Source organism: Lampetra fluviatilis, chromosome 4, assembly GCF_964198595.1.
Source record: "Lampetra fluviatilis chromosome 4, kcLamFluv1.1, whole genome shotgun sequence".
In the NCBI taxonomy this organism is placed as follows: domain Eukaryota; kingdom Metazoa; phylum Chordata; class Hyperoartia; order Petromyzontiformes; family Petromyzontidae; genus Lampetra; species Lampetra fluviatilis.
Genome location: NC_136278.1, coordinates 30,292,028 through 30,310,116, shown reverse-complemented (window position 1 = coordinate 30,310,116; position 18,089 = coordinate 30,292,028). Strand labels below are relative to the sequence as shown.

The 18,089-nt window shown below is 49.4% G+C and overlaps 1 protein-coding gene across 4 annotated transcripts in view; it reads right to left on the bottom strand.

Moving 5' to 3' along the window:
- Positions 1 to 7,376: 7,376 nt before the first annotated feature.
- Positions 7,377 to 18,089, bottom strand: part of LOC144931735 (uncharacterized) — an 82,705-nt gene continuing 71,992 nt past the window's right edge. For 3 of the 4 annotated variants that reach the window (XM_078855968.1, XM_078855970.1, XM_078855971.1), the window contains 3 exons: positions 16,147 to 16,239; positions 10,973 to 12,123; positions 7,377 to 10,106 (listed from right to left, as the gene is read on the bottom strand). In XM_078855968.1, the coding sequence (XP_078712094.1) occupies positions 8,004 to 10,106; positions 10,973 to 12,123; positions 16,147 to 16,239 (3,347 nt within the window). In that variant the 3' untranslated portion in view covers positions 7,377 to 8,003. The remainder of the gene's footprint in view (positions 10,107 to 10,972; positions 12,124 to 16,146; positions 16,240 to 18,089) is intronic. The other variant, XM_078855969.1, reaches the window with a different exon arrangement.

The following is an 18,089-nucleotide window of genomic DNA, read 5'->3' as shown; positions in this document are numbered from 1 at the left end:
TCATGAATGAAACTTGAAACTTGAGCTACTGTGCGCAGATTCTCCCAGGATACTTTCACAACATCATAATATAATTCAGTAATATAGTGCGCTGAAACAAGGGATCACAGAGCATTGTGCACAATTATTAAAAACACATCAATTAGCTTACGATCTTACATTATGAACACAATTTAGATTTTTATGAACACCAATAACAAAAAGTGATAATAATACAAATAAATGTAGATTGAAAGCTTTCGTGACTGCAGGGATTAATATTCTTGGTTCTTTCGGTAAAACTTCTCACTGAGAATTTTATTTTATTATGTTTTATTTTCATTATTTCTCTTCGACGTGATTTTACCGAAAGAACCAAGAATTAATAATACGAATAGATTTTTCTTCACAATATAATCAGCATCTACCATTTACACCCACGCATCATCCCATGCAGACAAAGGGGAATTTGAGATAATTGCTGAGTATGGAAGTGACTGTAGACCAAACGCAATTCATATAAACAATGCAGTATAGACAATATACACAACACATGAGAAAAAATAAAACCGTAAAGCTAAGAATGCTTGAGACTAATTCGTTTTTTTATCTACTTAATTTGAGTTATATACACAGAAACTGATAATGACAAGTTCCTAATTTAATCTTGACTGGATGAATTGTGGGTGCATTGACATTTCTAGGTAAGCTGGTCCATAACTTTGGTTCTGGAATAAATTTGCCAATGTCAGGCTCTGTGCTGTAAACAGCAGAAGTACCAATAATATAATTATTGCCATATGAAATCCCCAATGAGACCGGTACTCTTATTTTAACGGGAGGCCCGTGTTAAACATGAATACAGCATACTCTTTGGTTCTTTCGGTAAAGTCACGTAGATAGAAAATTAATAGATCACGACGTTTCGATCGTAACACAAGTAACCGTCAATCAGGTGAGACAATCACAGCAGGAGAAAGTGACTTTACCGAAAGAACCAAAGAGTATGGATTCCTGCAGTCACGAACGATTCAAATCAAGAATGAATACAGCACAAAGACACAACAAAGTTTGACAAAAAAAATTTAGCCACAATATTAAATAAATAAACAAAACATTCCTATTCATAGGTAATATGCAAACATGTTGAGGTACAGCAGAATTCTTCTTTCCCGCAAATGCGTACCCTCATTGTCCTTACTCGCTGTGATTGTTTGGATTTTTTTTCCCATCCTGGGATGTTGAACTGCTTCCTATAAGCTGCAATTTTTTTTTAGATGTGTGCCAACTTATTGGGATGTCTGTGATGTTTTGTGGATAAATGGAGTACATTCATAGATGACTCCCACGAACAATGATCACCCAACATATTACAATGGATACGAAGGTTAATACTGTTTTTTTTAGTTTCGAACAATTTAGAGTGTTGAAATATATTTTAAAAAACTCATTCAAGTCAAGAATTCCGAAGCTTGTATGATACTAACTGGGATAGGAGTTCATAGTGCAGACAATATATTGGGGTCAAGCTGTGATGGCCATCAAACACGAACATGAAATTTGACATATTGAACAACAACTTCAGGAACATAAGTGTCCTGAATCGTGTCTCAAGTTCTGAGTGTTTGCTTGCATGTAGAGTTAGAAAATGATTTGATGGTGGTAGTGAACTTGCATTGAGTGCGGGAGTTGTAGCACGGCTGGCATGTATGCATGTATGTGTAGTGACGTGTATGTATAGTGACAACCAAAACAGCAGCAGTCTTCAACAGGAGGCGTCTTTATTTCTTCAGGTACGAGACAGGTTTTCAAAGACTCCCCTTCTCTCGTCCCTTTCTCGAAGGTTCCTTGATCCACTGTTCCTCCAGCAAATCGCCCTTCCAGTTTCCCGAACCGATCCAAACCGACCTCCCTGTCAATCACCCTCCCTTTCTCGCCCTATCCATGTTGCATGTCTACCTTCATTCCCTCTCAATTCCCTGACTCGAATCAATCCCCTTTCAGGCCCGTTAGGTACCAATCAGAAGGGCTTGTTTCTACTTCCTGACTCTCCGTGTCACGCCGTGTTCACCACGTCAGGTGAGTTATCGTCGGCAGTGATACACCCTCCACGTGGTTCTTTCGGTAAAGTCACGTAGAATGGAAATAATAAAATAATAAAAATAAAACATAATAAAAAAATTCTCACGATGTTTCGGCCACAACGCAAGCAGCCGTCCTCAGGTGAAGAACAGGTCTGTCGAGAAGACAGACTCTCCGTCTGTCGAGAAGACAGACCTGTTCTTCACCTGAGGACGGCTGCTTGCGTTGTGGCCGAAACGTCGTGAGAATTATTTAATTATGTTTTATTTTTATTATTTTATAACCTCCACGTATGCGTGTTGACCTTTTTTCGCACCGCACGGCCATAGATCGTGGTGCAATGGAATGGGGACCCTGGTCCAGTTTCTCGACTTTTCATTGCCCTGGGGGCCCGAAGGGGGGGGGTGGGGGCTGGCGCAGTTGCACCGCCTGCACACTCTCGATCGCTGCCGCCACCGGTTCAATTTTCACTGCCACCTCAGGTCACGGGGTACAATCGCGCACGCAGCACGACGAGCGGCGCCTCGTAAACTTTGGTCAAGTCGGGGACCACCTGACCTTTGCAGGGACGTCACTCGGGGGTTCACGCGAGGACAACGCTTACCCCATGATCACTCTGGCACTGAATGGACGCCTTCGAGACTTCATTATTTGTTCATCATCGACAATGTTTCATTCCGCCGCTGCAATGAAGGCCTCCCAAAGCCGTTGCCATTTCTCATGATTCTGCGATGTAATAATAATCATCCGTCTACTACATCCACGTGAACACATTTTATCTTTCCACCTCCATATTTTCGAACGCATTCCGTTCCCTGCCAGCCACTCCATCGTGATTCTTTACCATCTGCCATCATTCCTTCTCGTGACAAGTGCTTCCCAAGCTCACCTTTTTTTTTTATTATTCCTTAATTTATTAGTCTTTTGGCTTTAAAAAACACGATTTAAGCGGCAACCCTGACAAAATACCACCTTGCTGCGCCCGGGTAAACAATGTGGCTCTGAATATATGAAGCCCTCCGACACTTTACGGCTGTGTAATTCATGCGATTGTGTCAGTTTAGAAATGTTGGCACTGGCTCGTGGAATCTTTGAAAGTTATGAAAGATATAGATTAAGTTCGGGTTATGCTGAGACCCAAAAAACAAAAAAAATACCCTGCAGGTTGTGTCATAAAATACACGTGTGAATGCCGGAGGAATTTGGAATTGTGCTGAAGAGGAAAATCCCGTGTGTGAATTTCTTTAAGCTGCCATTAATTGTTACAAAATGTAATAATTTGTGTCATTGTGGAGAATGTAAGTAATCATACAGTTAATATATCTGTCGCTCCACGTAATAAATAACATAATTTTGACACAAACCTCCGGCCTTACGGCCTTTTGGGAGTGCATAATTTCAGCAGCATTGATCCATGGCTGCTGAACGTAAGTTTGAGTGCAATGTTTGTCAAAAAACCGATCCAGGGTTTGCTTTATTGGATTCAAGTTGCTGAAATAATGCACTTCCAGAAGGCCATGGGACTGTTGATTTGTGAAACAAAAATTCTGTGTTTGATGTGCGGCGACAGATACAAATGAAGGAGACATTGCTCCCATATTTTGCCCTTGGTTTTAGTGTCTCAAGCAAATGTCGCAAGGCATAGTGGCACAGTGATTAACACACTCGTGGTGACCTGAGTTCGCTTCCTGGTAATGCCCTAACGTCGGTGGCAAGTGGCATCTAAACCCCTTCACCGAGCCGTACCGACCAGCGTAGTGAAGTATGGTCAAACAAACCCTACGATCAACATAAAGTGGGGAGATCTTAATCCAGCAAGGGTTGCACGTTATTTATTGGGGTGCCACGGTGGTGAGATGTTATCTGTCTCGCCCGGTATTGCAGGTTATGGGTTCGATCCCAACCCTGACGGCTGTGTGTTTGTAGTTTGCGTGTCTCTCTCCCCATGGTCGCGTTGATTTTTCTCCGGGTCCTCCGGTTTTTCCCTCCACATTTAGAATCAACATCACGCGTTTAGAGGATTTGGCTGCAATCAATTTCCATATGATAAGCCACTTCATTGAGCTATCATTTGTGGCCAGGTCGCTTCTGAAAAAAACAGCTATATTGCTCAGTGGGCCATAGCCTGGTAAAATTAAAAAACGTTTATTTTTATGTTTACTGTTAGATAATAAACTGTTCTTTTAACTCGTGGGTCTTGAGTTACATGAGATCACAGTCGACGTCACCCTTCTCCCCTTTACATTTTCTACAATGCTGGACTAATAAAAGCCACAGTGAACAAGCAGAGAAGCCAGCACAGCAAACAGCAGCTGTGTTATATGATCAATAAATATTAAACACTTTTTCTTTTTAACCAGCAATGTGCTGGTATGTACAAAATGTGTATGCACAAGTAGTCTATTCTATCAACACACTTGCTAAATGCAGGCCCCTACCATGCGGGTACTGGGGATGAAATGACCGTTACTTCACTTTTCTGGCAAATGCGGGAACACAGATGCTGGAGTGTAGCGCAAAACATCGGTGGCTTTTGTGGCGCTGCAGCAGCCAAGAGGGCTTTATCCAGCGCCGCTGGTCTAAAATGAGAGGGCTTTATCCTTGCAGGGGATTACGAAACGGCTGTAGAAATTATAATATTAATAAAATGAAAGAGCAAAAGTGAGGAAAGGCAAAGAGCACTTAAACCACGAATGTTGATCTCCTTTCGGCCATGTAAATATTCGGGTTGGTGATGCCACTTTAAATGTACAAACTCACCAGTTTAACACGTAGGCTTTTATGAGCAATCCAGATTTTTCTTTATAGCTCACCAGTGTATGCCTCCACAAGCACACTGGCCTGCGTTTATTATGGGAACAGCAGTGGCTGTGTTATAATCAATGTGCAAGTTAGGACGAAGCCTGCATAGGCATTCTGTAACACTCTCCAACCTGTGTTTGGTTTCATGATGGTACAGAAGCCGATGGGGTAGCTGTAAGCGCAAAAACTTTGCATATTTGTCAATAGTCATTTTCCCCCTGCTTTGAGGCTCCAAGTTTTTGGTCAACTCTTTGATTAATTGGGCTGATTTTCAACAGGACAAGTCCCAAACACCGTCACCTAATCCAGCAGTATCCCGATTTACGTCTCCCCCTTTAACGTCATCAAGCAAACGCGTCGTCACTTTATGATTAACACCGCCACCCGATTTGTGTCGCCTAAAACCCCCACACTCGCTGACGGATTCGTCCGTCCTTCCTCTCCACCACCACCACCCACCCTGTAAATCGCTTCGATTGACGTCGTTTCGATTTTCGTTGGCGTGGCACCTTTCAGGAACGCATCCCCGACGTAAACCGGGCATTGATGTACTCTACTTTGGTTCATATTGGATCATCTTAATCAGTGTTTTCATGCCCCCCCCCTCCCCATCCCCCCCCCCCCCCCCTTAATGGATGGATTGATGGACAAGAGCAACACTTTCAACCTCAGTCGCAAAGCAACAAAATGCTTGGCACAGCCACACGTCCATACGTGCAGCTTATTAACACACGCATGCTAATCAGGTCACCTTTGACACATCCCTGTGAAAGATAGTGTTGAATTAAGTGTCTCTAATGAAACACAGTGCAACCGGAGACTCACATCTCACGTCGTGTAAAATGTCAAAATGTGCGCATCTTGTTGTCGTGATGAGCGAAATTATGGATTTTCATGAAACTGACTTGAGATTTTGTGGCGTCAATGGGGGGCACTTGAACGTGTATGCTTTTTGTGGACACACTTTGTGAATGTTTTCTCACCCAAATTTGATATATATTCGTATTTAAACTAAAATTGACAGCCCTTTGTCAATGCACTGCCTGATTAAGGCCTCCCAATGCCGTATCGGTCACGGGGATCGTTGACCATACTTCACCACGCCGGTCGATGCTGGTTGCTGAATTGGGGTCTTGGACCGCGTCGTGCATCACTCACCGACGGGGTCATGGAGACACGGGCCAGGAATCAAACTCAGGTGGCCGAGGTCACAACCACTGCGCGGCCGCTCCGCCTCCCCCAAAGTCAATACCCAATAAAATGAACCAGAGGGCAGTTTTCCAGATATTTGACGCGCATTTCAGACACTTTATTATTTTTTGGGTGATCGTTAGTATAATCGTGAAGTGGACATAACTTGGGCGTAGTGTGTCAACTAATTATAGTACTGTAAAGCAGACATAATTAATTGGTCCACTTTTTTTTTATAAGAAAGTAATGATCTCAAAATACCACAATGTTGGACGTACTCAGACAAACTGAATTTGTTTTCCATCCAGCTTGGGGTGGTGATGGTGCATTCAATGTCTCGTGTGTTTCTCAAACCATTAACTTATGCTATGATTAAAGCACACTTTCTAAAACTCGACAGTACATAACCATCTTCAAAATGACACCCATTATGTGTTTGGATATTGGAAACTTTCGACTGTGAGGTTTCCCAATTCGTGGAACTGCCACTGAGCAAACCTCTTCTCACCGGCACTCAATGGGAAAACGGTCACCGATGAATAATATTGTTCTCGTCAATCACAAGAGGGCATCCGCTGCGGAGACGGAGCCATGATAACGGCTCGTGTGCTGGTGACGGGTGGATCGCTCGATCACGGCACCGTGAAGGATGACGCCGACTTCGGGAGGGCTTCCTCTAGCAGTGGATTAACCGTGGCTGACTGATGATAACGATGGTATTTGTATGGAAAATGCCCAGTTAGTGGGCAGGATTAGTCTTGATTGTGCTTGGACTTTCATGGTCATCGACCGCCGATGAGGCACCTCCATCTGCTGGTCATAAATGTGCAGTGCAATTAAGAGCCTCGATGAAGAGTACACGGGTTGTGGGTTGATGGCACAGCGCAGGAATTCTCGTGGTTTCTCGCTCTCCGATGCATGTTGTCAAGTGGTACACGATGCAACAGGCTATATAGACCCCCCCCCCTCCCCACCCCGAAACAAAACAATCCCCCATCAGAGTCGTGGGGTTGATGCTTCGGATGATGATGAATGCCTTCCTCGTGCAGACGAAGCAACCAAGATTCACTCACCCTCCGGCCAGCGATGTTGTGTCTGCCAAACGAATGGCGTCGACTTCGGTGCGTCGATGGAGATCAACGATAGGCAGGCAAGAGTTCAACTTGCGAAGTCAAAACGGTGCCGCATCACAACAACTGCCACAGGGTTTTTTTTTTTACACTGAACAAGATTTATTTACTTATTTACTGTTATCTATATAAAAATATGGACAAGTGCAGCATTGCAATTTTCAACAAGACTTCAACCTCCGTTCACAATAATAAGACCAAAAAAGTGTAAACTTTAATTTACATAAAAACCTCCATGTACGGAAACTACTTTTTTTTATATATAAAACGTTCCACAACTTCAAAGGAAACCCCGTACGCTATAATACGGTAGCTAGCAAACGACAATTACGGTTGGATTCTTCTAGAGCGAATGTAAAAAACACCACCACTGAACTCGTGACGAGAATTCACACTTCACAAGAAGTGACTCTTACTCTCTGGTGTCACGTGATAACAATGACCTCGGGGGGAAATAAATAAACACAGCTTCAAGACAACGGTGATCAAAGACGGTGTTCATGAAAAATTACTTACTATCATCGTCAGTTTTCCACCACTGTTTTTGTTATTAAATAAATATACCCCCATATTTACATACTGTCACGGCGAAACATCTTCATGTTATACAATACCAACGTCAATGGACACGCGCGTCCAGCGAATGTTGACAACGACCTACAGATACGATACAAAAACAGCTGAGAAATAGACTCGTTTTAAGTGAGCAAGGTCTTCATGACATGGCACAGCAAAATATCATTTTAAATAATCAACTTCCACATTGGTCCCCCCCACGCCCTACCACCCATCGACCTGTCCCAGCAGCATTAGCAGCAGCTAATACCCCGAGCCCTGCTCCGACTCCTTGTGGCCCTGGTGCTCCCTGAGACAAGGCGACTCCCGCCCCTCCATCTCGCTCCTCGGAAGAGCCTGGAGGCGGCCGCCGCTGCCGCCCAGGCTCTGGGAGCGCACGGAGGAGGCCGCCCCGGTCTGCATGACGGGCGGCACGACGGAGCCCGTGCCGTCGGGCCCGGCCGCCTGCGCCGCCAGGAACGTCCGAGCGCCGTGCGGCTCCGGGCTGGCGGCTGCCGGGGCACGGGCCGCGCCGGCGCCCGGGGGTGTGCGGTCCCCGGGCTCGGCGTGCGTGGCGTTCACGTGCAGCCAGAGGAGAGCCGCGCTCGGGAACAGTCGAGGGCAGCGCGAACAGGCGACCGCCGGCGTCGGGGACGTCGGCTTCGGCGGCGGCTGCGGGTGCCCGCCGTCGCCCGAGCCCGCGGGGATTGCGAGGCCGCCCGCGTATTCCCCTGCGGGGCTGACGGGCCGATCGGGCGAGGCTGCGGTCCCCTGCAGAGGCCCCTGCACGATGCCCTGGATGGGTATGAAGGTCATGGCCGGGGCGAGCGCGGAGAACTGCGTGGCCGGGAGGAGCAGCTGCACCATGGGGACTCCGAGCACGCCCTGCGCCGTGCCCAGCAGCGTCGGCAGCAGCGGCTCGGCGCCCGCCTGGCACACGAGGCCGGCGAGGGGCGGCCGGGTCGCCGCGGCGGGGAAGCCCTCTCCCGGCTGCGGCAGGAAACTCTGGAAGGGGGACGCGGCGCCGGCCGGGGAGGAGCGGTGCCCGCCGAGCGGAACCTGACCCGGCGCGTAGCACCCCTCCCTACCCTGATGAACGTGAGCGGCGAGCGATGGCTGAGCCATCGGCGGCGGCGGCGGTCCTTGGTAAGCGGGAGGAGATGAACCAGTTGCCGAGGTGACGTCTCTGCGCCGATCGACGTCGGCGAAAGGGAAAGGAAATCTGGTCTGCGAAGAGCCTTGCGTCGGCACGGGAGCTGCCATCAAACTAGCGGGTTGTTCCAAAGGTCGGAACGTCATACCGACCTGACCTTCGTGGAATTCCTTCCCAGAGGAAAACATCAACGTGGGCGAAGAAGGTGCCAGCACCCCAGCGACTGTGTTCCACCCGGCCGGGTAGGCCACGTGTAGAGGAGGAGGCATGGGAGAGTACGCGGAGGGTAACTCCACGGCGTGCGAGATGGGGGCCAAGTTGAGCGCAGATGCCTTCTGCTCCTCTGCAGGAGCCGGAAGACGAGCGCCAAAGCCCTCACGGCTCCGAGCGAGCACGTCGGGAGGGAACGGCTGCCCCGGGGCATAATGACCCGGCGGTCCAGGCTGATAGGCAATGCCCAGAGAAGGTAAATTTCGGGCGACCAAGTACGCCCCCTGACCGGCGGCGGCCGGAGCTTCGCTCAGAGCGCAGAGGCCTCCCGCCGATTGGTACACCAAGCCCGAGTGGGCGGCCGGGCCGACGTGCGGCACCAGCGGCGACGGCGGCGGGGCTTGCCCGCTCAGCAGAGCCGGACCGAGCGCCGCAAAGGAGGGGGCTGCGTCGAGAGGGAAAGTGTGCGCGGGGGCGAGGCGGCCGTACACGGACGAGTAGCCCCGCAGGGGAGACGCGCCGGTCCTGGGCAGCGTGGCGCTCCACACGGGGGGCTGCACCAGCCCGGCGAGCTGCGAGGGGCTCAGCCTCGTCGCGGCGCCGCCGGCCCGGAACCCGGCGCCTCCGAACGGCACCTCCTCGCTCGAGAGCGACGTCAGCCCCCCACCGGGGGACCGGGCGCGGTCCGGCCGGGGGGCCGCGTCGGCCCCGGCGCCCGCGTGACCGTCGGCCGTCGGCTCGGGGGTCCGACTAGCCGAGCCGCCGGGCGGCGTGGCCGTCGTCGCTTCGGCGAGGCGCGGTCTTTCAGCAGCAGGTGGCGGTGCGACGGCGCCGAGGGGAGCGACGGGAAGCAGGGAGCGGCTGGGCTGGCGGGAGTGCAGTGGCAGGTGGCTGAACACGGGGTCCTGCTTCGCCGAACCCAGCCCGGCGATGGCTCGCGATTCCGCTCTCGTGGGCAGCAGCAGGGGGATGACGTCCGCCACCAGGGTGTAGCCCGGCTGAGTCTGCGCCGCCGCACGCGCAGAGGACAAGGGGTGTGGGGGCGCGATTGACGAGACGTTATTTTGTCTGCGACTGAACACGTGTCGCGAGTTGTACCGTCGACGTCAAAAGTTAAAAGCGTTTTTTCACCCTCGATTGAGCATGGGGTAAGCCCTCGCATCTCACGCTTACGGCCCTCAGCCAGTGGGAGAAATGAATGCCACGTAAATTAAATTGGGGAAAAATAGAAAATGTTACAGTTCGTCGATCGACCGGTCGCATGTGATGGGGCAAAGTGTGGGTAGTCCCACCTCTTTCTAAGAGCTACGGCCAGTATGACAGAAAAGGCCAAAAACAACCCTCACCAACCCACACTGACTTGAGCGTTGAAGTATGGTAAAAAAAAATATCCATGGCTGACAAGGTGAGAAGGAGGCATTTTGCTCGCAGTCAATTAACAAAGAGCTGTGAATAAGCATCATGTTTGACAACGGGGGGCTCTGTTGAGCTCCCTCCAGAGACTCAATCAGCTGTCACTGTCCCTGCAGGAGGACCGCACTGGCTGGGAGACTATTTAGATTAATTTGCTGCTATAAATTTCCACATGATGAGCCACTTTGTTGAGCTATCATTTGTGGCCAGATCGCTTTTTAAAAATAAAGCAAAAGCTCAGTGGGCTTTATCTGCTAAGATAAAATTGTATTAGTCTCATTTTTTTTTGTGATTTGTTTACCTTTCCTATACTTTTCACGACTATCGTGTTTTGTGCTGTTTGATGTTGTAACGTTCTGACCCACCCCCGCCGGACATCTGTGAAAAAGAGCTTTGCAGCTCATCGGATTCCTCCAGTATAAATAAACAATTCTGATAATTCTGATTCCCATCTTACCCTGGCGTCGTCCGAATACCGAGCAGCCAGGTACGGCGCCCCAGGTGCCGGGAAAGCGGCGCCCGGCGTGACGTTGCCCTCGTCCGTCTCCAGGGGGGAGGGCGGCCCGTCCAGCGACAGCATCCTCACCACCTCGCACGGCGGCGTCCTGGGAGACATCTCCACGGGCGAGCCGTGCGCCGCGGCCTCCGCGCCTCCGAGGCCGGGCGAGCGGCACGGGACGGGCGAAGGCGGCGGCGGCGGCACCGAGTAGAGGAAGGAGCGCTCCGGCCTGGGGCAACGCGCGTACAGGGCGGCGAGCGTGGCTTCCCGTGAGGGTGCCACCCCGTAGCCGGGCGGGAGGTACTGGCCGGGCCTGCTCGGAACGTCGCCCGCGTCCGGGAAGAAGAAGGTGGCGGCGGCGGCGGACGACGGGCGAAGCACGGGCAGCAGTGGGCCTGGCAGTAGGACAGGCGACGGGGGCGAGCTCGCGAACATCGACACGGACGTCGAGGACGGCGGCGGCGGCGACATTTCGTCCGCTGGCCGAGCGTAGCGCGGGAACTGGCGGCAGCGCTCCGGCATGGCTTCCCTCGGGAATGGCGTGGCCCGACCGCTAGAGGACAAAGTTTCGAGTGGCGATGCCGATCCTCCCACGGGGAAGGAAGCGGCGGTGGCCGCGTCGGTCGTTTCGCCCGGCCGAGTCCCAGAAACGCTTCCCGCTTGGGTCAGGGTCTCCGTCGCGGGCGTGACCGACGCGTTGGCTACGGCCTGGGGTCCTCCGGACCGACCTTGGTAAGCAGAACCGGTTGCTTCGCCAGCGTCCAAGTGGAGATCGCGCGCACCTGAACTGGCGGGGGAGTGCCCGGCAGGAGACTCGCCGATGCCTGCAAACGCTTGGGACGAAAATGCGGTGGCGGTGATCGGCTTCACCGGCCGTAGCTCCTGTGCCGCTCGGGTTGGAGACTCAGAAGACCCTGCTGCTGCTGCTGTTGCTGTCCTGGAAGTGCGAACACCAGAAGGGCCTGGCTGAGGCTCGGGTTGCTCGACGGGCAGAGTGAACTGGGCTGCGTGGCGACGGCTCTCGCTGCCGCTGTCCTCCTCCTCCTCCGGCTCATCCGGCTCCTCGGCAGCGTGCTCGCTCCCTCGGTTTCCCTCGTCGCTGCCCTCTCCTAGCCCCGGAGACAAAATAAACAACGCGGCACAATAATGAGTCGATGTTAGAAAAATAGTTTAAATGCGTTCGCTTCCTTTCGTATTTTTTCGATGTAATTTAATTCCAATTGCGCTGCGGGCATCACGTCAAGGGACGATGACATTTAAACTTTACATTTAAACTTTAAACTCCAGAGGATGGAGTGCATCGCCCTGTATTAATACAGGTTGTCCTTCCCTGCACCTCCGATAAGCACCATTGGCTGCATACGGTGCGAAAGAAGTTCAACATACATATATATTTTTCGGACGTGCAATCCACATGTCCCCTAACTTATCTCCCGTCACGGCAGTTGAAGCAATGGTGCACGTTTCTTTAAAAAAATTCCACACACCTGTGACACCAGCAGCGTAAGTGGGTTCATCAACATTATTTGATGGGCAAGTAGCGTATGATGGATTAAAGTGTGGGTACCTCTCACAAGATGCCTGGCCAATGTGGAAGAGTAGCCCAAAGTGCCCTCGAGATCGGCTCTAGAAATAGTGGAGGCCCTTTCATCAGCAGTGGCATGAGCAAGGAGTTTCAGGGCTGCATCTTTACCTTTGTAATATTACACACATTACCACGCAGATTTTTTAAAACCCCAATACTCGTTATGGTTGCCCGTGCAAGTTAAATAATTTCAATGCATCAGCCCATTCCCATTCACACGCTGACTAGTGCAGTATTTCAACAAGATGAGCGCACGGGCATAACGTTCCCTTGCAAATTGGTATGGTTTATCAGCATGCATGCAGCAGCAACAGTCGACAAACTGGGCTTGCATATATATATATTTTTTAGACGCTTTTCAATTATTTTAAATTCCCCGGCACGGATGGTGGACCATGAAAAAGGCAGCTCTCTACAACAGGGTAGATGAGGTAATTTTGCAAACCCACGGCCATGAACCAGCTCCCTACCCAAGGAGACATTAGTACCGTTTAGTCTGAATCTGCTAACGAATTGAGATATCCCTAGGTTATAGTTAATTTTAAAAAACAAGAGAAGGAAGATAGAGATTCAGCCCTGCAATGTCTTGCTCGCATCACTGCTGGCAGAAGGCCTCCAGTAGACGAAGCTCGATAGGGCCCCTCGAGTAGAGAGCCCCTCTAAAGGGCCTACTCTTCCATGCTTGCCAGTCCTCTTTAGAGAATTGTGAATAACCACTGGTATTAACGTATCCATGACACCTTCAGTAGTGCTGTTTGTTGCTGACCACTGAGCACTTGGGTCTCTGAACCCTGTGATCAGCTACCATGATACAAAAAAAAAGAAAACACACACCAGCCACATTTTGTAATAGCCAAGGCGAGCATCGCTGTTGTTGTGTTTATGTAATTCCACGTGGCCTTAGAAAAATGGCTTTAGTCCGCACGCACATATGGGCCCGTAACGTGCTTGGGGTTAAGCACTCTCTGTCGCGTTCAAATTGCTTGCACTCACTGCCCCCCCCCCCCCCTGCGCCCCCCCCCCCCCGCCAGCTCATACCTCACCCCATCACTCAGAAGAGTTCGACCTGCGGGAGGCCCGGCACATTCATTATTTATTTATTGTCACACTTTTTTTCTCTCTCTCCGCCGCCGCTGCCGCAAAATCCATCCCAATTGTCCTATTCTTAGGTTTTTTCGGTAAAGTCACGTAGGTAAAAAATTAAAATTAATAAAAGTAAAATAAAATAAAAATCACGACGTTTCGGAGGCAACACAAGCTTCCGTCTTCAGGTGGAACCGTCACAGCCACGACAGCTGTATCAAGTAAATGAGAGATTACAAGAGCTACCACTCCGTATATATTTATACATTTTAATTTTAATTTTTTACCTACGTGACTTTACCGAAAAAACCTAAGAATATGAATCCTTGCAGTCACGAAAGCTTCAAATCCCCAATTGTCCTATCGGCGTCGCGTCAAGAGATGAGGAATCCGTTCACACCTCTCGCGGAGAACTGCAAAAACCCCTTCGTGCGAGCGAATGGAGCACAAGTAAGTGGATAGTACAGAGCTACAACTCTGAGATCCTTTTAAAGCGGCCGCTGGTCCAAACGGTGGAGGGCGACACTTTCGAACCCACTCTGCGTATGAGAGTAACGTTCGTCGAACGATCATTATAATCAAAGCCGATATGTTTTATTCTCGCACGTGGAATTGAGCCAGTTTGAAGTGCAGAACCAAATTGAATGTGATGAAGTTGTTTGTATCTCAGAATCTGAATATGTATTTATACTGGAGGAATATAAAGATATTTTTCACAAATGTCCAGTAGTGGTGGGTAAAAACGTCACAACAACAAACGATACAAAAACATGACAGTAGTACAAAGCACAGGAAAGGTAAATAAAACGCATACAAATGAAACTAAACCGTCCGCATCCTACCAGGCAAAGCGCACTGAGGTATTAACTTGTATTTCAGAAGCGACCTGGCCACAAATGATTAGCTCAACAAAGTGGCTTATGTGGACATTTATAGCAGCAAAATAATCTAAATAATAATAGTCATTGGTGACCCAGGACGAGACCATCAACTCGCGACACTTGAGGATTCGGTTGAGTCAAAGGAGCATGCCAGCAATTGAAGCCAGCACCTCAGCGGTGCCAGCTCATCGCCAGAGGTCGCAAACGGGTTTTGATTCCTTACCCGTACCCGTACCCAGCCGCACCAGGGTCGCAAACGGGTACCCGTACCCATACCCGGCCGTACCCGTACCCCACCTGTACCCGGCCGGGTACGGGTAGGGTACGGGTATCGGGTACCTGATTGCGACCTCTGGGATGAAGCCATGTTGCAGGCGCGGGTGGGTTGATTCTAGGAACTTGAATTGTGAGAAGAGACAAGACGTTGGGAAATGAGTGACAAACAGTTACTCACCAGTGACTCACGGCCTACCCGTACCCGCACCCGGCCGCACCAGGGTCGCAAACGGGTACCCGTACCCGTACCCGGCCGGGTACGGGTAGCCGGGTATCGGGTAGGGTACGGGTATCGGGTACCCGGTTGCGACCTCTGGGATGAAGCCATGTTGCAGGCGCGGGTGGGTTGATTCTAGGAACTTGAATTGTGAGAAGAGACAAGACGTTGGGAAATGAGTGACAAACGGTGACTCACCAGTGACTCACGGCCTACCCGTACCCGTACCCGGCCGCACCAGGGTCGCAAACGGGTACCCGTACCCGGCCGGGTACGGGTAGCCGGGTATCGGGTAGGGTACGGGTATCGGGTACCCAGTCGCGACCTCTGCTCGTCGCTTTCTCAATTACAAGATGCCAACTCAGCCTGAGAATAACTGCTCAGCGGCCAATTAATAAGAAAAATAATAACTGCCCCTGAGGTTGCATCATCAGGTTAAGGAGCAGCGGTCGCACTGGGGCCCCAGATTGTTAGGTGTGGGGATTTACCTCTACGACAAGCAGTTCACCGGCATCGATTCAAGCAAGCCTGACTCTGCTGATGAGACACCGTTTGTCAAAGCCGTCTTGAAACAATACTGATGGGTAGTGTAAGAAATGCTTTGTGGTTTTTTTTACATTGAGTGACGAATATGTGCTTGTTTATTTTGTTGATTATCAATAGGTGATGATCAGTCACTTTGGTGATGATCAAAGTCACTCCTGTGATGATCAAAGTCACTTTGGCGAAGATCAAAGTCACTCTGGTGATGATAAGTCACTCCAGGCTTATGAGAAAAAAAGACTGTCTCCTCGACAGACCTGTTCTTCACCTGAGGACGGCTGCTTGCGTTGTGGTCGAAACGTCGTGAGAATTATTTTATTATGTTTTATTTTTATTATTTTATTATTTCCATTCTACGTGACTTTACCGAAAGAACCAAGAACATGTTGAACTTCTTTCGCACCGTACGTAGCCAACCGCGCTAATCGAAGGCGCGGGGGAAGGACAACATATGTGGTATCCTTAATGTATTTCTTCAAGTCGACAAACATTTAACTAACCGAAACGATGACCATTACACGCCTGCTTAGGGTAAAGGAATGTTCACCTTCGACTGTGACCTCCTGCTCCTTGGGGGTGAGACCCAGCTCCAAACACTGCTCGCCATGCAGCTTTGACTTGATATGTTTCACTAGGTTTCCTTTGGGAAACATAAGACAACAGGACAAAAATGTAAATACAATAAGTTTACCGGGTTCCTAAGTCACTATTTAAAAATCCAAGTGTCATTCATTCGTATTTTTTTACACATTTTCGAATGAATGCATTTGAATGCAGTGAATGTTTTAATTATAAGCGGCGTGTCATGAAGTCTACCCAATTACAGTTATAATCACTGATAACAAGTAAAACAATGAAACAAAATATACACAAAAGCTCTACTGTAAAACAGTAAATTATTCAAAATATGTGTTTATATTATTTGAATTTCAAACTTATTATTCAAAACCCAGCAATATAAATTCTACCGTGATAATTTCTATGACAATCAGCTAAATCAAGACTACAATTTTAAACCTGTTTCTCAAAACGCACAGGCCCTCATTCCCATCGTTGTTGGTGTTAACCAACTGCCACCAGAAATGAGAATAGACCCATTCGCCCTCACCGATTGTTTTATTGGGAGAAAATTCACCGCGTTCGCAGGCAATTTTGCTGATGAATGCACGGACATCATTTCCAAGCTGTGTTTACAGGGTCCTTCTTGTTGCACTAATTTAAACTAAGAAACATAAAAAACAATTGCCGCTGAAACACTTATGTCAGCCACAACAAAAAAAATCCACAATTCGCCACTAAGTGGCGGTCACGTCGCCACGGCGTTTGTGCCAGGCTAAGTGCACTTTAAGGCCACCTGAAGTGTCAAACGCCCGCTTGCAGGAGGTCACGGAACAGAACCACGTGCCATGGGTTGACTGAGATGACTGGCAAATGCACCACCTCTTGCCCCGACTGTGGCCATTTCCACACAACCACGGCCCACTCGGCCACGAGCCCTCTTATCGAATTCAGGTCTTACGAGCAGAACGGAGCAGGAAGCAACAATGAGCTGACCAGCCTCGAATTCATAAATAATCACCCGTGGCCACAGCATGCCACATGCCATCTCACCTGGTAGACTGGTAGAGTTCTAGAATTGAAGCTTTCGTGACTGCAAGGATTCATATTCGTAGGTGTTTTCGGTAAAGTCACGTAGGTAAAAAATAAAAATGTATAAAAGTAAAATAAAATAAAAATTAAATAAAAATCACGACGTTTCGGAGGCAACACAAGCTTCCGTCTTCAGGTGGAACCGTCACAGCACGATAGCTGTATCAAGACTTTTAATTTTATTTTTATTTTATTTTACTTTTATTAATTTTAATTTTTTACCTACGTGATTTTACCGAAACAACCTAAGAAAAAGACTGGTAGAGCTTCCTCAAGAGCACTTTTCTTTCTCGAGAGCCACGCTCTGAACGATGTCCCCCCGGGTCACACCGTCTTCCCCCAGTATGCTAACCCCCCGATCGCAGTTCCCGAAAAAAAATCCGAGAATTTCGATGTCTCTCTTATCTTTGCTCGTGTCTCCCAATTTATGGGATTATTAGCGAACGATTTGGGCAAACATCGTGCACCCGTGGGAGCTCGCCCCACGTAGCAGTGCCCGCTCCCGGTTGACAAGACCACGGGAATCATTGCGAGATGATTTATTTCTTCGTCCTCCTCTTGTCGGTGAGCACGGCTAATAAAGATTAGAGTGCCGTGGAGAGAGAGTTATGGCCCAACGAAGGCCCGCGCGACGTTTGCACCACGTGGGCAAAGACGAAGACAAACATCTCCCGTGTAGCCTTAACAGGCTGATGGGGCAAGGGCTGTTTAGCGAGTAGCACCTATGAAGTCCGGCAGGGCACACGAGGCGATAGGTGGCCAGCAGCACGCCCGATCGCCTTTGTCTCCCCAGTGGCGATTTTTTTTACACTCCACCGCATCCGGTACTCATTTGAGGCT